We start from the raw sequence: 27,204 nt of genomic DNA on the forward strand, positions 1-27,204 counted from the left end.
TCTGGTGGTCGGGCGGCGGACCCGGAAAATAGTTGCCAGCGATGGTCGCTAAGCTGCGGATTGCACACGGCAAAGTTGGAAGTGAAGTCACCGTAGTGGACCGGGGGACTTGCTACAGGGATCAATCGTCAGGCTGCTTGTCTATGCTTGGCTGTGCTTGGTGCTATCCGGGGCCTTCAAAGTAGACTAAATAAGAATCTGAAAAAAATTACTTTGCTTTACTCTCTGTACAGCAGAATCCCCCAACTGCTTGCTTGCTTGCGATTGAAGCTCTTCCTCGTCGCCGAAAAGCTAGCCCTTCTCCATATATCTTTTTTAACCTGTTTAAACGACACAGCTTCACAACATCGCCGGCACCACTTCCGATCCTCCTCCTCCTCCTCCCTCCCCTTTGGTTCTCCGTACGATATAGGACTGCCCCTTCCCACACCCATTCGAAATGGTTCAAACTTCCACAATAGCGACGATAAGCGTCGCGACGATAGCTACCGGTCTGCTAGGTACGTCACGTCACCATGCATCAAGAGCAACGCCTTCACCTTCACCTTCACCTTTTTATCCCATCTGCAACCATCTGCCGTCACAGCTCTGACACCCATTACCAAAACGCAAACGGCCCCTAACCTCACTTATTTCAGGATACGCCATCTACTTTGACAGCCAGCGCCGCCAGTCAGTCGAGTTCCGACGCACCCTGCGGCGCAATGAGCGCCAGGCCTCGCGCAAGGAGAAGGAGTCCGCCGCCGCCGGCCGCCAGGAGCGCGTCAAGGACATCCAAACCGCCGTCGATGCCGCCGCCGACGAGGGCTTCCCCACCGGCGTCAACGAGCGCGAGGGCTACTTCATGGAGCACGTACAGATCGGCGAGCAGCTCGCCGCCGACCCGTCCAAGACCATGGACGCCGCCCTTGCCTTCTACAAGGCCCTCAAGGTCTACCCTACACCCGGAGATCTGATTGGTATCTACGACAAGACTGTTGACAAGGTAAGCTAGCTAGCGTTGCATTGCGTTGCCCTTTCTCTTGCGCTCGAGCATGCGTTTGTGTGGCCTGCCTTCACGCCGTCCATTCGAGAGCGAGAAGGAACCCACCAGTTGCTAACCACCATGATTTCCACAGAGGGTTCTGGATGTTCTCGCCGAGATGATCGCTTACGACAAGGCACTTGACCTCGACGGCATTGGCAGCATGCCTCACCCTGGTCTGGACTAAACATCAACGCCCGAAGAAGGAAACCCCCCGTTGAACAAACAACTTTGGGGATCAACTCCACACACCCTCAACGAACATACCCTTATGAAGATTTCCGCGGGACCGTCCTGCCATGCCCAGGAAAAGACCAGGCATGATATGAAGGGCTAGAGAAACATATTTTCTTGTTGTAAGATATAATGCGAGCTGGAGCGGCACTTTATCCGACTCGGCCAGAACCCTCCGTGAAAGGGGACGAGGGAGGAGTTACTTGTATATTTTTGTAGCACAACGCGCATGGTATGGCATGGACGTCCGGAAACTCACAGCCAAGGGGGGCCATAGACAAATGATGAATCATGCCCTTGATTTTTCTTCTTCTCTCTGTACATAATCGACAAAGGCTGCAGTCTTGAGTGGCAGTTCGTCATGCCGTCCACCAATCCACCCCCTCGGTCATTCGCTATCTCTCTATAGGCCGCCCCTTTCTGTCCACCCTTTGATCCCTAGGGTCAAATCCACCGTTGCCCCAAGTAGCCCACTCCGGTGTTGCTTCGCCCATGTAGTCCTCGGGCTTCCAGTCACCATCCGCGCCCCGTTCCTCCAACAGCTCAAAGAAGCGCTTGTAGTCGATGCGAGTGTGCCACTTGCCATCCTTGTTGAAGCGTTCACTAGCAATCAGAACGCAGCAACTGTGGGCATGCTCAGCCGCGAGGCCGTATTTCAAGCCTCGCTCGTTGAGCTTTCGGCTCAGCGCCTCGACGAACTCCTGCACCTCGGCGTAGAAGGGCACGTTGGCCATGGTGAGACCGGCGCCCGCAGAAGTGCTGGTGCCGCAGAACGTCACGCCCTTGACCTCGACGAAGCAAGGCAGGCCGCGCTCGACAAGGTCGGCGTAGCCCTCGACCTCGTCGTCCACGTTGAATCCCTTGACCAAGGTCAGGCGGAAGACAGTGCGCTGCTTGAAACGCTTCTCTCGCAGGATATCGAGACACCGTTGGAAACGTTCCCAGAAGTCGCGATGTAGTGGACGGTCAATCTTGCGGAGCGACTCCTTGTTGCTCGCGTCGATAGACACGTAGAGCTGAGTCACGGCCTTCAGGGCCGCGAGCTCGTCTGGGTGCTGCGCGTTGCACACCAGGAAAGAGGATATATGTTCCTTGTGAATCATGGCCAAGAACTCGTTGATGTGAGGATAGAAAATGGGCTCACCAACGAGACTGAGCGCGCAGTGGCGGATGCGCATCGCTTCGGCGAAGCGCTCAGCTCGAACACCAGGTACGCCGCGCATCATCTTGATCTTCTTGTAATGGCCCTCCTTGACGCCATTAAAGATCAACTCGGGCGGGTCAACGACCCAGCGCCAGGTTGTGCCAACGGGGTTGGTGCCGTGTCGCCAGCAGAAGACACACTTGTTGCTGCAAGAGAGTGAGGGCGTAGTTTCCATGCACTGGTGCGACGCGATTCCATAAAAGGAATATTTGTAGCACGAGCCACGGCCACGAAGCGCGGATTTCGTCCAACGACAAATCTTTACCCCTGAATGCGAACCAACGATTTGGTAGCCCTGCTTGGTCAGGGAGTTGTATGTTGGCGAGCTCTTCGGTACCATCTCTTTTACGGTCTGCGTCGCGGACTTCTTCGCGGGTCTGCTGTAGGTTGTGAAGTCGACTGCGATGGGCGCTTGACCACCACCGGAGGACTTCATGATCCTACCAAGATCCTCAACATCCTCAAGGTTGCCGGTGGTTTTCTTCTTTGGCCGGTTGATCTCAACTGTCTGGTCTTCGAAGAGGACCTCGCCGTCGTCATCTCCAGACACGGATTCGTCGTCACTCTCAACGGCATCTCCGCTTCCAGGTACTCCTTCGCCCAGGCCCCCGGTCTTCGCAACTGTACTGAGCACATCTCCTACACCCTGGGTCCACTCATCCAGTCTCTCTTTCAGCTCGCGTTTTGTGTCTGCCATACCAAGTGGGAAGGCTCTTTTCCGGCTTGTCAATTTCGCCATCCACTTATCAACCTCCTTTGCCTGGAAACAGAAACCTTCCTCTTCGGTGGGCCACCCTTCGCGATCTCCGAGGCCAAACACCGAATAACCAACAAGTCCCGACAAAGGCGCAGTATCTATCCTGAAGTCATTGTGCGTCTCTTGTAAGTGTTCCAAGAAAATGTCGTTCATGGTATCGATATTGTAACTCGGGATGATGAGCAGATAAACATAGTCCACAGCATCACCCCCTTCTGTTGCCTTGGGTGGTGTTATGAAGTACTCGTCGTAGTCAATTTCGGTAAGGTCCAAAATCATGGGCGTCAGGATTCTGGTGTCTTCAGATGCATCCTGCTTGAATACGGCCTCCAGAGACTTGCCAAACTCTTTAACGATACTCTCGGTATTGCCTGTCAGTGACGAAAAGAAGACTAGAGGCTGAACCCGACGGGGCTCGTCGGAGCGAGATTCTGATCGCTTTACTTCAGGCTTGCGAAGTTCACCCTTGATGCGCTTCGGCCCATTTGTGGCAGGCTCTTTCAGCAGTGGCACCGATGGTTTCTCATCCAGCACCTGCGATTTAGAGGTCGACGCATCCTTTACGGAGTCATCGTAGATCTTCTTGAACGCCACCGAGTACTCTCGGGGTTGGGTGTAGAGCAAGTATGAATAAACCAAGCACAACACACCAAAGGTGGTCATGAGAACTGACGTCCTATGAGTATGCCACAAATCAATGATCTCTGAGACTATCGTCAGCAACGTCGAAAAATTCAAGGCTTGATCTCAACACTCACGGGCTACAGGCCCGGCGGCCTGCACTTCGTTCATCCATTGCGCGATGCCCATCTTCAATATGCACGCGGTGTCCAAATTTTTTGGTTGATGGTTGGAGGGGCACGCCACACAGTTGGCGTTCGGTGGAGGGGCAATTTTGCCATCCGGTGCTCTGGCTCCAGGGGAGTCTAAATTGTGGGCCGATCAACTGTGCTTAGTCATTTGGACATTCTTCAACCGCAAGCCCCTGTTCTGTTCCAGCGCCCTCCGTATATTCCATACTCGTGCCAAGATCTCGAAGGCAAACCGGCACAGGCATTGCATATTTGAACAATGGACCGCACGACTTAACTGCTCTTTAATATTATCAGCTTTTTCTCGAATCATGACCACAAAATGCACAATTCTAGGCATCGAATTGCCTTGAAACAGTGGGACATTCCACTGATACAATCCAAAGTTCCCAACGGTCGCAGTATTACAGGCCCGTCTAACCACGATTACAGCCTTCTTGGCTCTCTTATCAGCCTTCCAAACTTAAGCGTGACAGCTCGGCGAGATCTTAATGAGCGGTCTCCTTTGTATTCTGGCTCACCCGTTTTGAAGCGTGCAACCGTTCGAACGTCACAGTCGTTGAGGACGTTTTGGACAAGCTCCGATGAAATTTCCATGTTGGATATAGGTTTCACAATGTTTGAAGATCTAAGTTGTTTCTCGGCGGTAGTGAAATTGGTGATGGGCAGTTTCTTAAAGTTCCTGATTTCCTCAACATCACCATTGCACATATCAGTGCTGAATTATGTCTATGACTTAGCAGTGTCGCGCATTCCACAAAGATGAGGAATGGAATTTACGCAACTAGCGCAGCCAAAAAAATATTTTCGACCATCGACTTTTGGTGTAGGCTGTACAATGTGATGTTTGAGAACGGTGTGGATAATTTTCCAAGGGGATGGCCAGCATGCAAAGATCTCGTGTCCCGGCTATCTTATATTATGCTGAGCTGTTTGTTTCCCTGGTTGTCTATGTAGATGACGAATGGTCTGAGAGAGTGATCGGGATAATCCTTGTTTAGAACGCAAATATTTCTGTTGTTTTAATGCTGCGAATCAAGATTGCGGACCCAGGTAAATATCTATCTAATATGATTTCGAGGCAGTTGCCTGAGGATATTAAACACCATGTTCCAGAAGTCCTACGACTTGCAACCTCTTTGTAAAAGGCATAGGATGACCAGTTTGTTTGGTCATTATGGCTCAGTTAACCTCATGGAGTAAATACTCTAAGATATGTTCTTAGCTAATGGTCCAACAGTCTTCATGCAAAGAGACCGTAGCTTTAATTGCGGCCTTTCAATCGACATGGTTCCAGTCCAGACTTATATGTGCTGGTATACTACTAAAACCCTTGGTTTCCCATGATATCTCCATGACAGAGAATGGCGGATCGCAAACTGTTTGTTGAAGCTGTTTGGTCAAGGCTGTTTGAGGTAGAAGCACAAATGACACAAGCTCATCGACTAAGATGCATGTCGTTCGCTACAACGTATGAGGCCGGCTTCATTTCAACATTGTGTATTTGTGGCAGATGACTTAGTAATCCGCTGTCACTGGTATTTTCACGTCTCAAGCTTGGTCAGGACGTTGTCATGCGACTCATATGGTACGTACGAAGAAACCACGACTGAGAAACTGCAGGAAGCTATTATCGCCTAAATTAATCCACGAGCGCAATCTAGGCTCGAAACTCAGCCCAATGGTTTGACATGTCTTTGATTGAGACGCCATAAATTTTGGGAGGCGCTTCACATCACTTTTGCTTGTCTCACTTGCTAATACATCAAGCCAACCGACCATTTTAACTTTACACTTTTTTCTCATACTCCAAAGTTACCATGCCTTCGGGATTGCAAAAACTGGTATTTCTTCCACTAGAGCTATAAACTGCTTTGTGACAACTGAGACAGCTGAGTCCCACGTGCTTGCCACTACTATTACCATCGAAATCTTGTTGCCTTTTTTTTTTTCCCCCATTGTATATTTAACTCGAGCGTTTGCAGCCGTTTTGCATGAGATCATTCCCGCCAGCACTGTTGACAATCATTGCAAACAGAAACTTTGATTCGGCATAACTCAAGTGGTTCTCAGTTGGGCTCCAATTACCGCAATGCCGAGATTCCTCGTCCTTCTCCTTCTGCTAGCCGCAACTCTCACCCTGGCGAGAGCTGTCGAGCAACGCGCGCTCACGAGCGTCACATCTATTGCCAATTTTGATCGCTTTGCCTGCAGCACACCAAACAAACTTGGATTCGAGGTTCGTCAGAATGTGAGAACATACCAAGTCTTCTTTGGCAGAATGGTAAGCAATTTTCTTGTTCACTTTCTACCCTTTCTAGCATGCCTATGAGGCACATATTGCCTGTTAGAGATGACTGAGCTTTTTGTCACTATCTCAAAACATTCCCAGAGACCCTAAACTTATAGAAAGTTATCATCTACTGACAACAAATAATATAGTGTACGTTTCGAAGCAATACATACCTTCAATTTATCAACTGACGTCTACATAACAGATCTGTTAGAGCCAGGACTTGGTAATGGTTTGGTGCCTGTAGGGGTCGCACCGTCATCGGGTCGAAATGTTGCAGCATATATACAAACCACTGATCCTTTTGTCGTCCCTTTCATCACAATTCCTCCGGGTAAAACCAATGTCACGTCCTTCGATGTGGCATCCTTCAACTTTGGATGCGTGTACGGACCCGGTGCCGGCTCGGCAAAGGCCTTGTCAGTCTGCATCGTCACAGTCTTCGGTTACAACAACGGTCGATGTGTGACCAGCCAGAAGCTCACTTTCCAACCGGGACGAACGACAAATGCGAAAATGACCAAGGCTCAGTTGAACTCCGCGTTCAAAAATCTCGATAGGGTTGAATTTGCGACAACCTATCACAGTACGGTCAAACAAGGCGGAGCCACTTATATTGACGATGTCAAATATACGGTTCACGAGCGATGATTAAGAGGTCTCTAAATAGGGAAGCCGCCTGACAGACAGTGATCAGGCCCCCTGCCGCTTGGTGTACAGATGGGTGTATTTGCCTGCACAACATGCATGGAAGCCTTTGTCCCGGATTGTAAGACCATGATGCGCGAGTGGTAGTCTCGCGAAACCAAAGATAGCAAACTCAGCATTCGCTATGGAGCAATTTGCAGGTTTTCATTTATTTATTCTATAACTCGGGGGAAGTCGTAACATTATGATCGGCGCTGTGGCCGAAGGTCTTTGTTAAATATGCGTGCGAAAGCATGACAGATTGGCAACCATTCAGTAATTCAATTATTTACAACGAGGTAAAAATTCGAGTATTATCAATCTTTCATAAGTAAGATTCAAAATAAATATACATAACTTTACAATTCTACTCTTACAGATTAGTGGGCATTGTCACGTTACTTATCTGTATATGTACTGACAGCCATCGAAGCCACCACACATTGAGGGGCACAGAAACGTGGATTTGAAAGTGGCAATCCCAAACACTAGACTAAATGGATATTATAATACATGAAGCCTTTCTCTACCAGCTCGTTAGTGTCCTTCAGAATAAGCCGTTGAAGTTCCATATAACCTGTAAACTCTTTGTTTTTACTATAGCTTACAAAAAGTCAGATCATCAAGCTGCTCGACATCCCTTCACATTTGGAACGACCTACAGGGCATATCCTTCAGTATGTTTCTAACCAGTTACAATTGTTTAGAGCAGGCTAAAAGGAGTAACCTGGTTGTATTCAAGGAGCCTGCAAAGAACTCCTGTGGGCTTAAAACGAGCGCAGCCGAATCGCAGTGCTCTAGCCGGAAGGCGGAGCGAGACAAGATAAATCAAGACATCAATCAAATCATCAAGGATTCAACCTGTTGTAATAACCTTGGATTTCGATAGCAACGGACACGGTCAAGAGCGCAAACGATGTGAATGTTGGTATCGAGGAGAACAGCTCCCAAAAGCGAGCCTGACGTTGATCAAATAACCAGCCTCAACAAGGCCCCTAAGCCAAACGCAACTTTCACTGTAAGCATCTTATTGTTATGGACGGTTTTCTTTAGGCGGGTGAAAGAACAAAAGCTCTCCTGAAGAGTATTCTAGGACCAAAAATATCCATGAAGCGGAGAGTGGTATTTTCGCGATTTTTGCAATGTTATAAGCATGGCCTCTCTGCTCAACAATATCAGTCTCAATACCTCGAAAGCAAGGCAACCACCAGCCTAGGCCCTCCACTCTTGCACTCTGATTTGATATCGTATAGCGGCGGCAGGATTCAGCTGCGCTGCCAATGGCTTCTCTTGCGGTCTCCATTCATTACTCTACTGTCACCAAGAGAGCTTTCACGTTGCAACATGGTTTGTTCACTACCTCGACCATAATTCGCAGTGGGCTATTCCTCTCTGCATACTCACACATGCCCAAGCGGTCGATTATGATGGTGATGGTCTGACCTAGTGGGAATATATTGGTTGAAGTTGGGCTCGTGTGGGTTTTACACTGGTCCTCCAGCAGAAAGTATCCGACGCAATTCATAGAGATGAGGTACCAAAACGGGGGGGGGGGGGGGGGTTTCTTCTTCAGAGCAGAGGCATGGGCCATCAGGACCCAACAACGGAAAGAAATGCCGTAGACTAGTCTCAGGTAGCCTTGTCAAAGGTTCAGTATAGTCCATTGAATGATTCCAAGTATGTTGCTTAGTTTTTCTGCGGGTACTTGAGTGCTTGTTGAATATACTCTGCCGTATAAATGTAGTGTGAATACCAAAAGGGGTGAATACCAAAAGGGGAGAAGGCACCAAGATGGCCAATGGTGGGCAAGGGTGTGTCGAGGACGGAGACTGTGTGTAGGTGGTAGTTTTGAGATGGAGGGGTCTCATCTGGATGCAAATTGAATAATAGCTATGTAGGAGTAAGCGAGGTCATTTGAATTTCCCATGGTGAGCTCGGGCCGCTTTGCATCTGTTTTTGTTCATTGGCGTCAAAACAAAGCAGCAAGCAGACTGGATTCAACTGGGCGTAACTTAACTGTCCTGGAGGCTAGACTAACTTAGACGAAGAGCAACTTCATAGTAGCCAGCCCCCCAATCTTGGGCCGACCCCGCGAACTTGCGAGACCAGACCGAAGAGCAACGCAACCCTACAACCAATCTACGGGCGAAAGCTACGGTCACGGTCACGTTAGAAGCGGATGATAAATTTGCTTCAAGCTCCCGCCTGCACGCGTGTTTACTTGGGTATTGCTCGAGCTACTGTGATCCGAGAAGACTGAGTTAGTTAGTTGTTAGGAGGTGCACCCCCCCGCAGCAGCTCCCTCCGACGGTCGACTCTTTTTGATCGCCTGCGAACCGGCCTCTGTCCTCTTGTCTTCCAAAAGTCATCACCCGTCCTCAGACTCGCGCTAATCAAGTCCTTTCCCCTTCCCCCTGCCCATTCAACCCAACGTCATCTGCGACTTTCACCATCAGCCTCGACAAAATCCCACGACGCCCTCAATCAACACCCCTCGCGCGACAACAAGCCACGCCCGAGGAGAGGCACGACCAAGCAATTCTCCGCTATCCCATTTCGCCACAGAAGAGTCAAGTCACGGCACTAGAATCCGTCACCAGAACCATCGCCCGCAATCATGGACACCAACATGGAGGACGTGAGCCAACCCACCGAGCTGGCACCGCCTCTGCCCACCTCCGAGCCTGCGACTATACCTACCCTCGACGGGTGGATCGAGAGCCTGATGAGCTGCAAACAACTGGCTGAGCCCGACGTTCAGAGACTCTGCGAGAAGGTGTGTGCTCTACTCTACTCTGCTCTGCTCCGCTGCTTTGTCCTCCTCTCTCCTCCTCCTCCTCCTATGTCCCTTGTCCCTCGTCCCCATCGACACGGCATCCAGAAAAACAAAACCGTTACTGATCATCCAGCACAACAGGCAAGAGAAGTCCTTCAAACCGAGTCAAATGTGCAACCGGTAGTATGTAATTTATTCTGGCCCAACAGCACTGCGGCCTTGCCTTGGCATACTAACCACCCCGCCGCGAACAGAAATGCCCGGTAACAGTGTGCGGTGATATCCACGGTCAGTTCCACGATTTGATGGAGTTGTTCAAGATTGGCGGCCCCAATCCCGACACCAACTACTTGTTCATGGGAGACTACGTCGATCGTGGTTACTACTCCGTCGAGACGGTAACCCTCCTCGTCGCACTGAAGATTCGATACCCAGAGAGAATCACCATCCTCCGTGGTAACCACGAGTCGCGTCAGATCACCCAGGTCTACGGCTTCTACGATGAGTGTCTGCGGAAATACGGCAATGCCAACGTCTGGAAGTTCTTCACCGACCTCTTCGACTACCTCCCCCTGACCGCCCTCATCGACAATCAGATCTTCTGTCTCCACGGCGGTCTCTCCCCCAGCATCGACACTCTTGACAACATCCGCGCCCTCGACCGTATCCAAGAAGTCCCTCACGAGGGCCCCATGTGCGACCTGTTGTGGTCTGACCCCGATGACCGATGCGGTTGGGGAATCTCCCCCCGTGGTGCCGGTTATACCTTTGGCCAAGATATCAGTGAGGCCTTTAACCACAACAATGGCCTGACCCTCATCGCGAGAGCCCATCAACTGGTCATGGAAGGATACAACTGGTCACAAGATCGGAACGTCGTGACCATCTTCTCAGCGCCAAACTACTGTTACAGATGCGGAAACCAGGCCGCCATCATGGAAATTGACGAGCACCTCAAGTACACGTTGTAAGTAACACCCATCCACAACTTTCAGTGCGCACGACAAGCTGACAGGACTCCTTCGCAGCCTTCAATTTGACCCTTGCCCACGTGCTGGCGAGCCAATGGTCTCTAGACGTAAGTCGCCTTGTCTCCTCCTGTCCCTCCCGGCATCAGCTGGTGTACCGGAACACAGCCTTACCGCAGCCGCCGATCCCACTCCTTTTCGTGCCGGATCATGTACTAAGCTTCTCACAGGTACGCCGGATTACTTCTTGTAATCACGTCTCTTACGGATGCTCTCAGAGGCCGAGGGCTACAAACTTGGTAGACCCACAGGTTCATGACGACGACGACGACGACAACAATAACAACAACAGAAGAATCCTTCAGGAATACGGACAAGAAGGAAGAGCGACAGCGCATGTTGTGTACTGTACGATTACCCCACCGGCCAAACTCTATTGCCCTGCTGTCGATCTGCTTCGGCGTGACGGGATTTGTTCGCTCCGATGGCGAAAAGCGACTGTTGATGCATGCAAAGTACGAGGATGAGAGGACCACGCTTTTTTCTCGTTTACTTTAGCCGTCATTTTACGTTTTAAATCGTACACGTCTGAATCAAGCAGCAACACCTGGCAAGCCGGGAACAACTAGAGTTAATGATGATATATTCCCATGATGAAAAAGTTCGCCGTCTTCAAACGTGTTGTACTCCCGCGCTGCATAAAGTTAAACTCACTTCGACGTCACTAGTCAGCTCAGCTGTTCTACAAACACATCAGAGTTGAGTAAATTATCATGTATAGCCCTCTGGCGACATTATAGACTATCGAACACTTGCTGTGAGGGGATTCCAATGGCTATGGGAAAAGGGCAAGGTATGTGTATATGCTATTATGTTTCCCCGAATGTTTTATCTCTGCGATTGAGATTTCCAGCCCCAGATGTTATCTATGAAACATGACATGTCGTCTGACTACATGCTGAATGAGTAGACAAATAAAAAGACAAGTTGGTGTGATGCCGTTGGTGAACTCCATATGCCTGCCCACTTAATGTCAAGTATAGTAATTCCCGATTACGATTGCCTCGTCTGCGGCCTCGACTTAGTACCGTCACTCGTCGATCCATTCGATTCGCCCGTGTGATACGAGCTCGAGTCCTCGCTCGTGCCCACCTGGTCGCTCCCATCTGTAGACTGAGGCCGTCGCCGCTGCGGCTGTCGGTCGAAAGCTTGCTCCTGCTGCGGCTGCTGCTGTCGTTGTGGCTGGTATTGCGTCTGCATGTGCGGCGGCCGCGACCTCTCAACTTCGAGTTCAAAGGACTGATGCTGCGATCGCCGGCGCTGCTGTATATGTGGTGGTTCCTCGGCAGCAGGATTGTGCGGCCGCCCCCGCTGCTGCTGCTGCTGCTGCTGCTGCTGTAGAAGCCCAGCATCCATGGCCCCGGACATGTCAGCCGAGTCCACCCACGTCGGCGACCACATCCGGAGCCCCTCGCTCGTCCTCTCCACCGACGCCGCCTTGCCGTGGCTCCCGGCGCTGTGCCGCACGCTGTCCATCTTCTGCAGCATGTCGCTCAGCACGTCGCTAGACCTCTTGTCCGTGCTCGTGCTCCCGCTGCCTCTGTTGCCGCCGGCCGCAGCAGTCCGCGCGCCGGCAAAGGAGTTGCCGGACGTGCGCCTGGAGGAATCATTCTCCAGTATGTAGCTCCCGCTGCCCTCGCGGCTGCTGCTGCTGCTACCGCCGTACATGTCCTCGAACGCGGCGGGCAGGATGGGCACCGGGGGCAGGTTGGGCGGCTCGTCGGCGATGTGCTCCGTGGCGCCCGAGATGGTCCTGGTCAGCGGGGGCGTGTCCATGAGGCCCGGGTCCACGGACCCCACGAAGGTGTCCTGGGAGTAGAGCGAGGTGTTGGACCGCTGCTGGGCTCGCGAGTGCGCCTTGGAGAGCCGCCTACCCTGCTGCTGCTGCGACTTCTTCTGGCCGGGCTTCAGGGACGAGGACGAATCGTTGTACCCCACGTACGTGATCGGCATCTTGCTGCTGTAGACGGTGGGCGACGGCGCCGACTCGCTGTAGTGCTGCGAGGCCAGGGTCTCGACGGACGGGCCGTAGCCGTCGTCTGCGGACTGCATCATGGCTGGCTTCGTCGAATCTGCGGGCGCCGGGCGCGCCTTCTCCGTCGGGAGGCTAGTCGCTGACATGTAAGACCCGGGACCTTTGGCGCCGTTGGGCACGAAGAAGCGCTTGTGGAACTCGACGCCCAAGTACAGGTATGTGGTGATGAGGTCCAGGCCATAGTTGAAGGCGTAGTAGGGGCCACGGCCATGGTACCAAGCGGGGTCGTCAATGGGCCGGGGCGCAAAGTTGGCACCGGCGCGGAAACCAGCGCCGAGCGACATGATGGCGGACGTGAACAGCAGCAGGAACAGCTTGGTTCGCCAGCGCCCGGTGCCGAACTTCTCGACCACGTACTTGCGCGGCGCGATGGCCGAGACGACCACGATCGGGATCGGCAGAAAGGCGAGGACCGCCAGGTACGTGCCACCGAACAGTTGCACCGCATGATCCCTCTCCCTCGTGGCCTCGTCGAGCGTGAAAAACGATTGCACCGTGGTCACGATGATCATCATCAGCGAGATGACCACGCTGGCGAATAGGAAGTTGAAGAGGATACCCGCCGGCTTGCTCCAGCCAAAATTCGGGTGGTACCCTCTCAGTACCCGCTGGGCAAAGAACAGGTTGATGATGAAGACCAGAATGGTTCCCGCCTGCGCGAGTATGCCGGCCGCGATGGCGAGTCGCACGTTTGTTTCATGGCTGGCCCATGCCATGCGTAGAACCAGCGCTAGGGCACGTATCAAGCTAAAGGCAAACATCATGGCGCTGAAGACGAAGAGATGGTTCCGTCGCTTGAATATCTGAAATACCACCATGTGTGCGGCGGCTGCGACCAAGAAGAGAAACGTCAGCACAGCACTAATTGGATTATCAATAGGTGGTGTCGGCACGCCGCCCAGCTGCGCTGTGCTTGGTAGATACGGAGCACCATTGTTTAGTCCCGATGTTGTCGGTACAGTTGTGTTTGTAGCTGGTGCCTGGTAAACGCGTCAGCAAAGTTCTTGGTTTTATGATTGAAGTGTTCTTGTTGCTATGCGATTGATTGTCACCCCAGATGGAGTTTGTGGCCGCCATTTACGTTCAATAATAGTGGGCCCGCCAAGCCACCTCTATAAGACATGTTGTTGAAGACATAATAAAGTAATGGCAAGAACTTACCAATTCTGGGTCTTTTGGTGTTACGGTATCTGCCACCACGCTGGGAGGCAGTATGGATGTCCAATCGACCATGTTGATATCGATTTGCAGAACAGATTATCGTGTTGCTCTTCGAGCAGCGTGTTGGATCTTTTCAAAGACTGTGGGCCCGGAGTTCCCCAAAATGGGGGGGGGTTATAGTGAGCGTTTACCACTTGCAGCAATTCTCTTCGCCCACTTTTCCCCAAGGATTGTTCGAAAATAATGCGGCTAGAGCGGTTGGGAGAAGGAGAGTGACAGAATGTATGTTCGCAAAAGAATAGAGGTGAGTTGGAAGCAGAAGAAGAGAAGTTAGAATCCAGATATTGGACGAACCTCCGGGACGGAGTCCGGTATTAAGAAGCAAGCTGTGTACCGCATGTCATCTTGTGCAGACACCTACGCCCGTGCCATCCTGAGCACCCTCCGGAGAAAAGCTGAAAACCTTGACGTTTAGAATACTAACAAGAAACAAGCTTTGTACCTCTGGTCACTCCAGATCCAATAAGCCCCATGAACAAGTCGGTGCCGAGTTCTGCAGTATTGCCATTATCGACCATGCAGGTCGGTGCGTATTGGTATGAGCGCCGATCCGAGGCCTGTGGGGCTGTCATCTTTCCACAAGTTTCGGACCACTGCGATTTGTTTCAACAACGACTGAGAGTAAACATTGGACGCTGTATAACTCTGACGACCGTCGCAGCTCCGGTTGTCAGGACGCTCGCTCGAGCTGTCTTACCAGCCAGGCCCTATGATGGTCTGCGTGGTGGCCTTTTCAGAGCCCTGCGAAGTAACGATCGCCGTGTGTGTAACGGCGCCCTCAGAAAGCCGGTGGCTCCATTTGGTTTTCATGAACAAGGCACTGGAAGCTGTAGTTGTTATGCTTTCTAATAGGAAATGCATGACAATAAGAAGAGCTGACTAACGTTAACGTTAAGTTGACTTGCGCTAAAGGTTGCTTATACCGACGCTAGTGAACCTATCGTGCATTGAATTTGATAGTGTGGGTTGCAAGGTTCAAAGGTTGCGTAGCGAACCGTCATGGAAGTTATGGCCTACAGTTGCAATAGATTTTACAGACAAAGAAGACACGAGGACCATAGAGGCAGTTGTCGGCGGTCGGTCGTAACAATCAGCAAACCAAGCTTGTGATACGCGCGCTGAGCTACAAGCCGAAAGAAACGAGCCGTTTAATCAATTGCTCCTCTTTCTGTTCCCCGAGCTCCACTGCTACGTCTTATCTTACTTGACATCGTGGGAACGTCGGTCGGGGTCGGCGAACAAAGACACTCCTATGACAAGTGTTCGCGCAGACAGATAAAACGATACAGCATGAACCCTCGTTGCCCGCTGGTTTAGTCTTCTGACCCGGGCTCGAAAGCTGGGCATGAGCAGGGCGATCCAGCTCGTGGGTATTCAACGTTGCCTCAGCCAGGCCACAAGGGTCTGGATCATGTCTCGACCTGCCTGCTGATTACCATGGGCAACGAAGGGTTCTTAAACAGTGTTCTCAGGTTGGCTGTCCCGGCAACGATAGAGCTTATTTATTCGCCTCGTTTTGTGCGTCCACTCTGCTGAGACACGCTCCTCTCTATGAGACATTCTGCGACGTATTTCGGATCGAGAAAGGAAGATATAGAGACCAAACCGGGCCGAAATTCAGATGAGCAATCTGGGTTGTAGCAATCCTTGGAAGACCTCTTTTGAAATATCATTCGAAAATGGGCTTGCCCAAAGACTCTGGTGGGCGCTTGCGGAATTGCCCCGTCCAAGGATCCTTGGAATGAGGAGATACCACGACAACGTCAAAACTCTGTCATCACGCAGAAATTTGGACAGGCCAGGGTTGTACCATGGAGCGGAGAAATGGTACTCTGGGCTCACTCGAGAAGAGGCCGCTCGGAAACGATGTTCATTGTTATAACTGGACCGGACACAACAGCAACGACGATCTGCGCGACTTTGTTGTATCATATGACAGCGCCCTAGGTTTGCTCTGTTCTCAAAGCAGAGATTCAGACAGCCATCAAGAAGCGGCTCATATCGTGCTCTATGAGTAGTTCTGAAGCACGAACCGTGCTATATTTGCAAGCTGTTATCAAGAAGGGCTCAGAACCCATCCATCCGTTGTAGTTCTTGGTGGTGCATTTCCATCCTATGGAGGCGAAGAAATCTGTGGTATGCACGTGCAAGAAGGAACTCAAGTCCGCGGATCATACTCGACAGCATTGCCAAACAGAAAGGTATGTGACGAAGATGCTGATGTAGATAGATCCTAACGATGGCTCGAGGCTGACAGATTCGACTGCGAGAATGCACCAGAGCTCGATGACGTCTAGGTATGGTCAAGTCAGGTCGATGAGGGTCGTATCGGACTCGACCAGAGCAATTGACTTGCTACGGCATTGCCATTTCCTACTCTATAAATCAGCTCATAAACGGTTTCTATCCTCTTGAGTTTTCCCCCTTGGGTTTCTCTCCTCAGGCAAGAGAGACGTGGAGCCGAGCTAGAGTCGAAAGTAAATATTCGGTGGTTAGCGGCCATACTTTATAGGTTTGTTATCATGTGATGCTCTGGCTGTTTTGGAAATAGTCTAATATTTTCCTTGTTGCTGTGTATAATGCCGAGATGGTTACTTTGGAGTTTTATAGCACAGTAATGCCAGGCTAGTTGTCAGCAGGGGCCGTGGTGCGAGATGCGTCACAAGCAAGATCGAAGTTGTAACCTTTCAAGTTCGTCAGATTGTGCTATGCCATTTTGACAAAGATCCCTTACTCATATATCGTAGACACCTGCAATAGCTCCGGCATCAGACGGGCGATCAGAGGATACATGAGAAGATCCTCGTTCATGCATGCCTATAAATAGGGTAGCTGCCTTGCTTGAGGGTCTCTGATAAGATGCCTAGTGATACGTCCGGCTGCGATACCGGCTTTCGCCTCAACAAGCAATCTTCCTAGTATGGGTGAAGGTGTCGAGATCAAGTGACTTGTCAGACGCAGAGACGAACCTGTACTGTCAGAGTCAGCTGTAAGTTGGGTAAGGGGCCTGGCTACCGAGCTCGCCCTGTATACGGCCCTTGTTCATGGAAGCGCCTAATATATCTAGTTGAACAACAGGGCTGTCTACAAATCGCTCCCGAACTCGATCCGTAGCGGAGCCCGTCACACAACCCAGGCCACGTTTGTTGATATTCTTGGGAAGCGCAGGTTTGAGCAGCAGAAGTTTCAAAATGTGGGTGAGTTCCGTGTAAACACCGAAAACGATTATAACAAGGGGGAACTGCGAAAGGTTCTGAATGTAACTGAAAGGGTTCTCATCTCGTTCTAGAAAGCCGAAAGTTTGGCCAAAGGTGATGTTAGAGATGGCGTGCAGAGTGAAAAATGATGTGATGCGGTTCGAATCAAAAGTTCTGAAGATACCTTCCTCGGAACATTTTATAGTGTCACCAGCAAGAGGTTCCACTGGCATGAAAGTTATTGTATTTCACCTCCAGTTTTGTACTTGATTATGTTGGCGTTGATACTTGTACCAATGCCATAGTAAACTAATGATTAATATCCACGGCAGAACAAGCTAACCGTCTAGTCGGCCGTTCACATATGATAGCTACACCTTGAAAACAGAGCTTGCGCGCCAACGATAATGGCAACACCGACCTCGAGAGAGCGGCAACGCGGTAGCTGGTGGATTCCATATATAAAAGGCGATCCGAATGCGTCCAATGGCAACAATGACAAGACACTTGGAACGCTGCCTTGCAAGCCCTACACACAGCCCTGATTTCCCCAGCCGTGATACTCGGTGCGTTGGCGGTTGGAGAGGGCGCAACGGGGAACTGGCAGTGAGGTCACCTAGCGTTGTGTTTGGGAGCGGGTATTCTACCGCGTTATGAAGGGGGGAGTGAATGTCTGAAGCTCTTATTTTCACCTGACATGGAGCACTAAAATATGCAGCCCCTGTACCTTGGCAAAACTTGGAACAAGCGAGAGGGTCCAGGCGCCGCCAAGCCAAGCCAACGGGGGAAGAAGAAAAAGCAAAGAAAAAAAGCTCCAGCCTCCTGACGCAACGCGACGTAACGCAATGCAACGAAACACATTTCTCCTAGACTAACCTAGCCTGAGCTTGCCTGCGCTTCAGCCCAGCTTCCCTCAGAGCAACCTAACCGTCTGCCTGGAACACAGCAGCAAACCCCCCCCAACGATACCCAGCGGCGACACAGTAGCTGGCTCCATCTCCTTGACAACTCTATCTACACTCACGTCCGCCACCGACTAAGGAAGAAGAAAATCAAAACAAAAGAAGATACATCGCCGTCAAAATGGAGCTCTCCGATATCTTGTAAGCAAAGCCACAGCCGGGAAAGCTCATCCTGGAGCTCTGCTGCCGTCGCACAGAGACCAGCAGCGAGGGCCCCATTGGCGCATTTGCGACGTGCAAACCTTGACCAGAAAGGGCAATCGCTGACATGATACTCTCAATCGCAGTCGCATCGTCAACTTGGCCGTCGGTGTTGTCATGATCCTGGGCGGTATCTCGCAGTTCTTCACCACGGCCAACGGGTTGTACGTATTCCCCCCAGACCCGCGCCCGTCTCGGCAGCAATGCCCTGAGAGAAACTCAACATGCAGATAACTAACACGGGCCTCTCTACCCGGCAAACAGCCAATCCTTCATCATCGGATCCTACGTCATCCTCTTCGGCGCCGTCATCGGGCTTCTCGAGTTCCAGATTCCGCCCCAGGTCTCGCGATACGCCTCGTTCCTCTTCTCCTTCATCGGCCGCGGTATCTGTAAGTGTGCTCGACAACGACCCCCGAGAGCTCCGAAGCCCTCCTCCCTCCCGTTCCGCACAGACACAGAAGAGTTCAGACATGCTGATTAGTGGCACAACAGTCTACATCTTCCTGGGCTCCATCCTCCTCGGCGACGGTGTCCTCCGCATCATCGCCGGATCCATCGTCGGCCTCGTCGGTGTCGGTTATGCCGTCCTCGAGTTCATCCCCTCGATCGAGCCTCCCGCCAACATGAGAGAGGCTGATGCTGGCTGGGGCGCCGAGCAGGTCTAAGAGACCTGCCAGCGTGGCGAGCCCATGCCCCACTCTTCCACACACACACACACTCTCTCTCTCTCTCTCTCTCTCTCTTTCTTTTCTTCTGTAGTCAAGATGGAGGACCGCTGATAACGGAGGGGTGTTCGCCCGAGGAGAAAGATCCCTCAACCAAGGCAAAACAAGATTTTCAGGAGCCAAAAGACAAGTGGAAATCGCAAACGGGGAAACGGGGAATTGGGGAGTTGGGGAGAACTGGATGGATGGCCCATCTATCTGTATATCATTGGGAGAAAAGGACCCTTGCATATAGTGTGGGGGAGCTCTTAGAGCCGATCTATATATATATATATATATATATGTGTAACATAGAGAGAGATGCAGTACGTGAATATGAGATTCTGGAAATGAGGACGCCCAGGACTTACGACCAAGATAGTCTCGTGATAACGCATTCTTCTACTGACCCAGTCAAGATCATGGCATCGAAACACGGCATGATTGCTCAGGCCGCCCATCTGCTTTGCTAGGAATTTAGATACCAAGGCGAAATTGCTGTGAGATCTCTGTTCATTTTGTTGAAGCGGACTACATGCCCTTACATACCAATATATACCAATATATATACATACTCAAAAAGAGAAAGAAGAAGAGCAAGAGCGTGCCAAGCTACTTGGGCGCTTTTCTCTTCATCTCTCGTACACAAGAGTGACAGCCCCTTGAAATGCAGACCATTCTTAGGCATCATGAGTGCCAACCGGGCTGCCAGATATAACACCGCACCGTGATAGTTTTGTCACCTCGTACTCCTTACTAAACATTTTGGCCATCGAATTCTCTGCCAAGTAGACTTGGTCATGGGGCAGACGGACAATTCCAGTGCAAAACACCCCCCTTTGGTCCAGTCCGAATCAAGTCGGCTCGGAAACAAATCAAAATCGTCGTTTCATCATGTGCTGGCTCTCCTGTTTGCCTCCAAACGCCACCGCAAAGAAAGCCGTACCCGTTGCCAGGAGTTTCAGATTGTATCATGTGATTCAGCATACTCTATTTTTCGTGTGTCTGTGTTTTGTGGCTGCAGAATTGGTTGATTATGCCTGCCTTCAATCACCTAGAGCGGCGAGTTCCCTCTCTTTGGCAGCCAGCATCTCCCTCATTCTCTCAGCTTCTTGCTGCAGGGCTAGCCGGCGTTCTGCCTTGAATCTCTCGCCATCGTTCAAGGGCGGCAGGGTCGACGCCACAGAAAGGGCACCAGGGCTTGGGGCGGAATACATCGTGCTCGCCGGCGATCTCAATAACCTCAATGACTCGGCGGCATCTTCCATGGGGTTCGAGACCGGACTGTGGCACGCGGCCGTAGGGTTCAAAATCGATTTGATGGACGAGAGGCGTTTCGCGTTCTGGCCCAGCTCGCCTTGTGGGGGTTCGGAGTCAGCTGGAGAGAAAGAACGCTTCCGGGAAGGCGAGAGGAACGAGGCCGGCGATAGCGATGATTGGCGGTCACCTAGCATCGAGATTGAAGTTAGGGGCGCAAGGCGGTTGTTGTCTGTCAACGAATCTCTGTTGTCCATCGACTGCGGTGTATAAGTTGTATGATAAGCGGCCAGGTCCGAGTGAGGCATGGGTGTTAGACTTTGACCCTGTCGAACTGGCTCGGGGAGAAGACCCATCGGGTGCTCCTGCTTTCGACGAAAGCCGAGGTTCACGGACCCATCTGCATTTGTGCTGCCTCTTTCTTCAGAGCTAGAATACTGGCTGGCCACTTCGACCGACTCCATAGGTGTGCCCTCTTCTGCGCCGCCTAGAGAGACAGGGATCACGCGTTTCCTTCTCTTGATAATGGCCTTCTTCATAGTAACTGGCCGATGAACGCCATGTAGTTTGTAGTATAGACCACAAGCATTGCAAATCGTGTGGCCGCTCTCATCGCGGCGCCATAAAGGTGTCACCGTTGTGCCGCAGTTCTGACAGGCGATAACAACAGTGGTATTCGAGCTTTGTGATTCATGGGCAGCCACGTCGATGGGTTCTGGGCCATCGCCCAGATCACTCCCGCGATTTGACGCCTCTTGATTTTGGAGACCGGTGAGCTGTGCGCTCTTTGCGACGCGGTTGTTATAGGCCGGGCAGCCACTGCAACCTACAGCGCCTCCTGTTCCATTACACCGACCACCGCCAGGACAGGATCCTGTCGGAGTTTGATCCGCTGCCACATATGTCGCACCGTTAGTTTGGCCGCAAGGCTTTGGTGACGCCTGCTCTGGCGATTTCCTCGACGTCGTTGATGCGGTGACTACCGTAGGTGGCCGTTTGAGATTAGTCGGCCGTTGTGAATTGCGTGCCTTCAAGTATAAGCCACAAGCATTGCAGATAGTTGCTCCTTGAGGAGACCGTCTCCACAACGGTGTTCGAGTTGTATTACAGTTGCTGCAATCTGGGTAAGCACAAACAAACAAAAAACTATGGCAGTAAGCCTTACCTGCAGACTTGGCCACCCTGACCCGTGGAGGAGCCTATATTTGATTTGGAGTTTGGGCTCTTCTCTTCGGTTAGAGTACTGAATGGTGCTGGTGACGGACTTAGTGATGTTGCGATGTCCCGTCCAGATGTCGTGAAGCTGTCGGTACCTGGGCTACGCGACCCAGCTGAGGAGGCATACGCTGCGTCGTTGGGCGAAAGGTTCTGTGACTCTTGTGACCCCATGGGGCGAGTCGGTAAGGCGGTCCGCATGATTTCTATAACTTCTTTTTGGAAAGTCGGCTGCGAAGCATGGGCGACTCGAATCATACTTTGGGAACCAGCAATCCAGCTTCAGTCGCCTTTGCTATAAGATGGAGGCAACGAGTTGATTGATAAGAGTCTCGTTCTGTCTTAGCCCTACGAGGTGCGCCCACTGATTCATGAAGTCCAAGGCCGATTCGGGGTTTACGATTACAGGAACCGAACTTGAACAATGAAACAAAGTTACGCTGTCGTAAGGTGACCCAGACCTCGCGAACGCAAACCTGGGAGATGCGCGAAAAGCCTTGCTTCCAGGCGCTGGTGCTATGGGTGACAACGAGGGTTGCGGGATGGCGCCGACTGCTTCGGCAGAGAGAGTCGTTTGCTTGTATTGTAGTAAGCCACCTGGGAACTTGGCTATGTGAAATCGAAAGAGTGGTCGATAAAAGTTGGTGTGTGATTTGTCAGAGAGACGGTTATGGCAAAATCACCAGAGAGAGGTCGTGGTCTAGGCCGAGTCAGGTCGGACGCCGGGGATTGATGACAGAATGTGGCCGTAAAGTCTGGGGTCGTGGACTTTGCTTGTATTCGCAATGGAGCGAGGGCGAAATGATGGAAGCGCTGACCAGGACGACGAATGAAGAAAGGCGCTGTGGTCAAGAGATCGGATTGCTAGGCAGGCAGCACGGATAGATTACTCAGGTTTTGCTCATGCCACATGGCGCACACGCATCAGCAGCAGCATCAACATCAGCATCAGATCGTACGGTGAGAAATCAGGTCAACTCCGCCACTGCATTATCAAGCAAGTAGATCTGGTCTGAGTCTAGGTCTGGGTCTTTCACTCTGCGCTGGGTACTGAGATCTGCAAATATGTGGTATGACAAGTACCGAGAAGCCAATTGCCGTTTAGAGTTTTATGAAATGAAAATGCAAGTACCGCGATGCCGGAGTGCCTATTTGTGTTCACAATTCACCAGGGCTTTTTGGTTTCCTCCGCCTGTATGGGAGAAACCACAGCGCAGGCGATATTGGATGGGATGGAAGCTGCCGACTTCTCCAGAATGCCCAAGTACAGCCAGCGCGTGATTGAATCATAGCTGGGCAGGTTCCAGAATTCCAGAATTCCACCAAATGGGAACAGAACCCCTGTTTTTGTTGTTGTCTGCCCCCCCAGCGTCCACCGGGACCATACCGCGACCAATGAGAGCGCCACTATTTCGAAGCATTTTCATTTTCTCAGTCTCGAGCCGCGCTAGATAAGCGGTGGATGGACCGCCTACCATGCCTAGCGCTGCTGGGATGCACGCCAACATCAGTAATGGCAAGCATTGGCGGGGCCCTTGTTGCTGCCGCGCTTTACTGTTGCAAGCTTAGTTTCTCGGCTTCGGCGATTCGGTTAGAGACAAAAGACAGATTGTGGAGCGAACGTCACGATGAATCTGATCAATATTACGTGATTATCTCCAATTCGCCCTGATCTTCAAGATGCGCATATCTTTAAGACCGCGACGCTCTGCACTGTTGCACACGTAGCATGGCATGGACTGTGTCGAGATAAGCCTCCTGCTGCTGCTGCTGCTGGAAGCACCGCGCGTGATTGCCAATCCTGCACTATTGCTCATCCTGCCTTGGTCCACCCTTGATTGGAACTGACGGATCCAGCTTCCGGAGGGGTTACTGGCATGATGCAAAGGACTCCATTGGCGAGTTGGGGGTGACGAGGAGGAGCATGCAGATACCTACAGTATGTATACTATTATCTACGTGCATCACTTTTCCATGCATCTCTTTCGGACCGCCGCAGTAGTATGTAGCGGTGTATGTTGAAACTGTTGTTGCTTCCAATCAAACCACAGCTACTCTACTGGTACTCAGTCAAATATAAGGCTGGCTCCAAGAAGATCCGTGACCGTTCGTAAGGGTGTTGTGCTGCAGAGCTCAATGCAATGGTACCACACCTTCAGATAGGCCAAGGTGTGTTAATGCCGGACTGCGCCAAGCTTTTTTATCAAGGGCAATCAGCTGCATGGTCGTTTGTCCCTGGTAGAGATAAGATTGATCCATTTCAATCAAAACTGGGGATACCCAGCTTCATGAAACCTTGACCTCATTAGAGCTGACGGTGGCCCAAGGGAAATATGGCCAGACGGCAGCTTGGAAATCGAGCATAGCCTCACTTCCCCCCAATCTCTTCGTGCCAGAAGATCCGCCGACTGACTGAGAGGCATCGCAATATTTATATCTACAGTACAAAGCATACCATTTTCTGCCCGCCTGTAGAGCAACTGTACGGACCGTGTGCAAACCAAGTGGTTAGGCCGGCGACATACATGGCAAAACCCCGATTGGTAGAGGACTGACTCGTGCAAACTAAAGAATCCGGAGAAGACTTTAGAACGAACTCTCCTCCTGTTGACAAGAACCACTTCACACCCACTTGGTGTTCCGCGTACTGCTTAATGTGCTTGGTAACTGACATTTCTAGACCGAGCTCCGAAGTAGGACTCGGCGGGCGCCGCCAACAGGGCCGAGACCGGGCTTGCTATCTCCTTGTCCGAGTTCTACCATGAGTATCCCAGCATGTCATTGTCATACGACGAACCTACAGCCTTGCTATTGATTTGCCCTGTTTGGATTTATGTATCTTGTCAATTTGTGTTGTTCATTTGGAAGGTTGCGCGATATGATGCGTGCACACGTTATTGTTTCTGCAGCAGTGAAACGAAATCATTTACAACACTCGTCCCGGTGGGGGTCAAGCTAGTATACTCTATCAAAACACAAGTATCGCTCATTGCAAACAACTGAACACCAACGTACGTCCTCGTGCAAATGATACGTCCATATGTGTGGCAACATGTAAGCTCAAACATCAGGGTCATCGTCGTCCTGATTCACTGGTGAATCTAGATTTTGCGGGCCAACATGCCGCACCAAAGCCATCATCCGATCTCGAGCGAAGCAGATGGTAACCATGATGAGTGCAGCATGCCACTGGCGTTGGGTCTCGGTGCAAAAATCCATGTTCGTCTCTGCGAGCGGCAATGCGTCATCGTTGGATGCGTCCAGGGAGAGTAGGACAACGTTATGTTCCATAACAGCGAAGGCCCAAATGACGGGAGACTGAGGGATTCGCCCTTGCGGCCAGGACTTTCTCTGGTGTCTGTCCATTGCCATTTTCCACCGTGTTCGTAACGCCTCCAATTTCTCTGTTATATCCACACGGGTTTGCGTCAAAGTGTTCATGTCCGAAACATCGAGGACTGTAACGGATGGTGGAAATTCAACCCATCGTTCGATCTGACCATCTTTCCAAGCCCATTTGATGGCCTTGTCGATGGTCTTTTTCACTGCCTTGAAGTACTTTGCTCTAAACGTTTCTGCATCTGCAGCTTTGGCGATATGATCCTTGCTGAAACCCATCTTCTCCTCGGCATACTCTGTATGTATGTCATGAACTCGAGTCTGGACATTGTAAAGAGCCGCAAATATCTTGCCACCTGTTTGTCAAGTCAATAAACCAGTATCAATCACACGAACTAAGAGTACCCTAGAAGACCTACCATGGAAGTCCTGCCCGGGGGTGCGCTCGTAGATTCTTGGCCAATTGCTTCCATCACTAGTTCTCTTGAAGAAGAGGGCTTTAGGAACGTTCAAGTGCTCCAGGTGGCCTTCCCAAGTGTCTGGACATAGAGCGATCTGCCAAGGATATTTGCGGATAACATGGAGCTGCTTCTGATCCTCCCGGAGATCTGCAAATCCAGTCGGCTCGACTACTGTTCCATCATCACCATCACCATCATCTGACTTCTCGGAAGGTGCACCATCATCTGCTGGCCCTCCTGGCCCACTGGGCCTTGATGTACCGCCGCCACCGGGGCCCTCTGGACTGCCAAAGGAGCGCTTCTTCGTGTTACCAGTGCCATTGCCATTGCCGTTTCCAAGACCACTCTGACTATCTGACCTTGGCGACCTGCCGCGAGAAGCTTGTCTTCTCGACGCGGGTGTGGTTCTGCGGTTCTCCAGGACGTCGTGAGCAGGGCCGTATCCTTCATCTGAGCTGCTATCTGCGCCTGCACCAAGTACAGGTCTTGCCGGACGTGGTGCAGAAATTGGCGTGGGAGGAAATTGTGGCGGCGGCGGCGGTGGTGTTGTGAAGCTGGAACTTTGGCCAGGAAGCCTGTTGAGCTTTACCCTCTTTGGCGACACGGGGATGTGAGTGCCACTCTTGTCGTGCTATGTTCTCTTCAGCCTGGAACCTCGAGGCGATGTAGAAGCAAGGGTGCATGCAATGTGTAGGTACTCACAGTGGTAGCTCCGCCTCCGCCGGAAGACTGCATTCCATTATCCGGTGCCTCTCGGAGTTCGAGACCGCCCGGTATGGGCTGCAGCCAGCGTTGAGGCGGCATACTGTGGAAAAGTGGTCGCGAAGTTGTCAAATCTGCTACAAGTATAGTACAAACGCAACGAGACTGTGTAGTTCTGGCTGACTGATTCGCAATGGGAGAACACACAAGAAAATAAAATATGAAGCGGAGATTTTGTGAGGGCGATGCTTGATAGAGAGAGAGAAAGGGTGGGGGTTTGGATCAAGTAGGGGCAATTGACATGGTCGCGGGCTTGTGATGGCCTGTACGGCATTTCACCTCTTTTGACAAAGCGAAACAATGAAGAATCAATTTTCCAGCAAGACAATCTACACAGATTGTGCGAAAATGATCTTGCCGTTGTGCTGCGATTATTCAATTACATACATGGGCCCCTTCGAGTTTGAGCCAGTGCCAGTCAAATAAGACCCCCGGATGCGGAAGTGGGGACAGCTTTCCTATTGCCCTCCTCTGCACGGCTGCTTGTCTCCGAGTACAATCGGAATCTGCAGCAGCGGCAGCAATCATATGTTGTCGTCAACCGTCACCACCGGAACCGGACAAGAAAGCAACGGAACTGAGACTTGGTGTGAGAGGACCAACAGCTGCGCTTATCGACAGCAATCCAATATCTGCCGATCAAATCTCGATTGTCCAACTGTTCGGCGTGCATAGGATAGGAGAGTATGCGGACTCAACAGTCAGACTATCATTCAATGTTGACAAGTGGCGATGTCGTATTAGATGCTGACAGGTATAACTCCCAACAGCAAGCCTTGCAGCAAGAGGGTTTTATAGGTTACTCACTGTAGGTCAGATTAGGATAGGTTACATAGTACAAGCAACTAGGTGCCGGGGAACACATGGTACATATGGGCGAGGTTTAGTGCAGTACTACACCGTTTCGAGCCTAGCACTCCCGTCATAAAGATCTAATGTCGTCAAATGGTTTGGAATTTTCCTCTTAGTGAAGTCGCGACGCGCCCGGACTTTGAGGTGAGCCTTGTTCGCTTGCACTAAGGTTAGAACATA

At 51.3% G+C, this 27,204-nt stretch overlaps 10 protein-coding genes across 10 annotated transcripts; 5 read left to right on the forward strand and 5 right to left on the reverse strand.

Annotated features, from left to right (window-relative positions):
• Positions 1-439: 439 nt before the first annotated feature.
• BKA67DRAFT_652774 (mitochondrial outer membrane translocase complex, subunit Tom20 domain-containing protein) lies at positions 440-1,211 on the forward strand (the record flags this gene model as incomplete). The annotated part of the gene is made up of 3 exons (XM_046106222.1): positions 440-500; positions 639-985; positions 1,119-1,211. 3 exons carry the CDS (start codon positions 440-442, stop codon positions 1,209-1,211), a joined length of 501 nt encoding a protein of 166 aa, XP_045963679.1.
• Positions 1,212-1,653: 442 nt separating this feature from the next.
• On the reverse strand, positions 1,654-4,029 carry BKA67DRAFT_529695 (radical SAM superfamily-domain-containing protein; the record flags this gene model as incomplete). Its single annotated transcript, XM_046099111.1, has 2 exons — positions 1,654-3,923; positions 3,978-4,029. The coding sequence occupies 2 exons, from the start codon at positions 4,027-4,029 to the stop codon at positions 1,654-1,656; spliced, it is 2,322 nt and encodes a 773-aa protein (XP_045963680.1).
• A 2,094-nt stretch (positions 4,030-6,123) lies between these two features.
• Positions 6,124-6,975, forward strand: BKA67DRAFT_529696 (uncharacterized protein; the record flags this gene model as incomplete). Its single annotated transcript, XM_046099112.1, has 3 exons — positions 6,124-6,315; position 6,474; positions 6,530-6,975. The coding sequence occupies 3 exons, from the start codon at positions 6,124-6,126 to the stop codon at positions 6,973-6,975; spliced, it is 639 nt and encodes a 212-aa protein (XP_045963681.1).
• A 2,366-nt stretch (positions 6,976-9,341) lies between these two features.
• Positions 9,342-10,802, forward strand: BKA67DRAFT_17848 (putative Serine/threonine-protein phosphatase PP2A catalytic subunit). Its single transcript, XM_046095267.1, has 3 exons — positions 9,342-9,787; positions 9,929-9,970; positions 10,042-10,802. The coding sequence occupies exons 1-3, from the start codon at positions 9,629-9,631 to the stop codon at positions 10,756-10,758; spliced, it is 918 nt and encodes a 305-aa protein (XP_045963682.1). The 5' UTR covers positions 9,342-9,628; the 3' UTR covers positions 10,759-10,802.
• A 1,006-nt stretch (positions 10,803-11,808) lies between these two features.
• On the reverse strand, positions 11,809-14,083 carry BKA67DRAFT_652778 (uncharacterized protein; the record flags this gene model as incomplete). Its single annotated transcript, XM_046106223.1, has 2 exons — positions 11,809-13,830; positions 14,012-14,083. The coding sequence occupies 2 exons, from the start codon at positions 14,081-14,083 to the stop codon at positions 11,809-11,811; spliced, it is 2,094 nt and encodes a 697-aa protein (XP_045963683.1).
• Positions 14,084-17,054: 2,971 nt separating this feature from the next.
• On the reverse strand, positions 17,055-17,501 carry BKA67DRAFT_652779 (uncharacterized protein; the record flags this gene model as incomplete). The annotated part of the gene is made up of 1 exon (XM_046106224.1): positions 17,055-17,501. The coding sequence occupies one exon, from the start codon at positions 17,499-17,501 to the stop codon at positions 17,055-17,057; it is 447 nt and encodes a 148-aa protein (XP_045963684.1).
• An 850-nt stretch (positions 17,502-18,351) lies between these two features.
• On the forward strand, positions 18,352-19,099 carry BKA67DRAFT_529699 (Golgi apparatus membrane protein TVP15; the record flags this gene model as incomplete). Its single annotated transcript, XM_046099113.1, has 4 exons — positions 18,352-18,371; positions 18,518-18,595; positions 18,696-18,823; positions 18,927-19,099. 4 exons carry the CDS (start codon positions 18,352-18,354, stop codon positions 19,097-19,099), a joined length of 399 nt encoding a protein of 132 aa, XP_045963685.1.
• A 1,085-nt stretch (positions 19,100-20,184) lies between these two features.
• Positions 20,185-21,811, reverse strand: BKA67DRAFT_652781 (uncharacterized protein; the record flags this gene model as incomplete). Its single annotated transcript, XM_046106225.1, has 2 exons — positions 20,185-21,508; positions 21,561-21,811. 2 exons carry the CDS (start codon positions 21,809-21,811, stop codon positions 20,185-20,187), a joined length of 1,575 nt encoding a protein of 524 aa, XP_045963686.1.
• A 169-nt stretch (positions 21,812-21,980) lies between these two features.
• BKA67DRAFT_17686 (uncharacterized protein) lies at positions 21,981-22,585 on the forward strand. Its single transcript, XM_046095253.1, has one exon. The coding sequence runs from the start codon at positions 22,094-22,096 to the stop codon at positions 22,493-22,495; it is 402 nt and encodes a 133-aa protein (XP_045963687.1). The 5' UTR covers positions 21,981-22,093; the 3' UTR covers positions 22,496-22,585.
• A 1,837-nt stretch (positions 22,586-24,422) lies between these two features.
• On the reverse strand, positions 24,423-26,522 carry BKA67DRAFT_544841 (uncharacterized protein). Its single transcript, XM_046101295.1, has 4 exons — positions 26,113-26,522; positions 25,369-26,041; positions 24,716-25,305; positions 24,423-24,664 (listed from the first exon to the last, which is right to left on the reverse strand). Exons 1-4 carry the CDS (start codon positions 26,212-26,214, stop codon positions 24,566-24,568), a joined length of 1,464 nt encoding a protein of 487 aa, XP_045963688.1. The 5' UTR covers positions 26,215-26,522; the 3' UTR covers positions 24,423-24,565.
• Between the last annotated feature and the right edge of the window lie 682 nt (positions 26,523-27,204).

Source organism: Truncatella angustata (genome assembly GCF_020726525.1).
Source record: "Truncatella angustata strain MPI-SDFR-AT-0073 chromosome Unknown BKA67scaffold_1, whole genome shotgun sequence".
Lineage (NCBI taxonomy): Eukaryota > Fungi > Ascomycota > Sordariomycetes > Amphisphaeriales > Sporocadaceae > Truncatella > Truncatella angustata.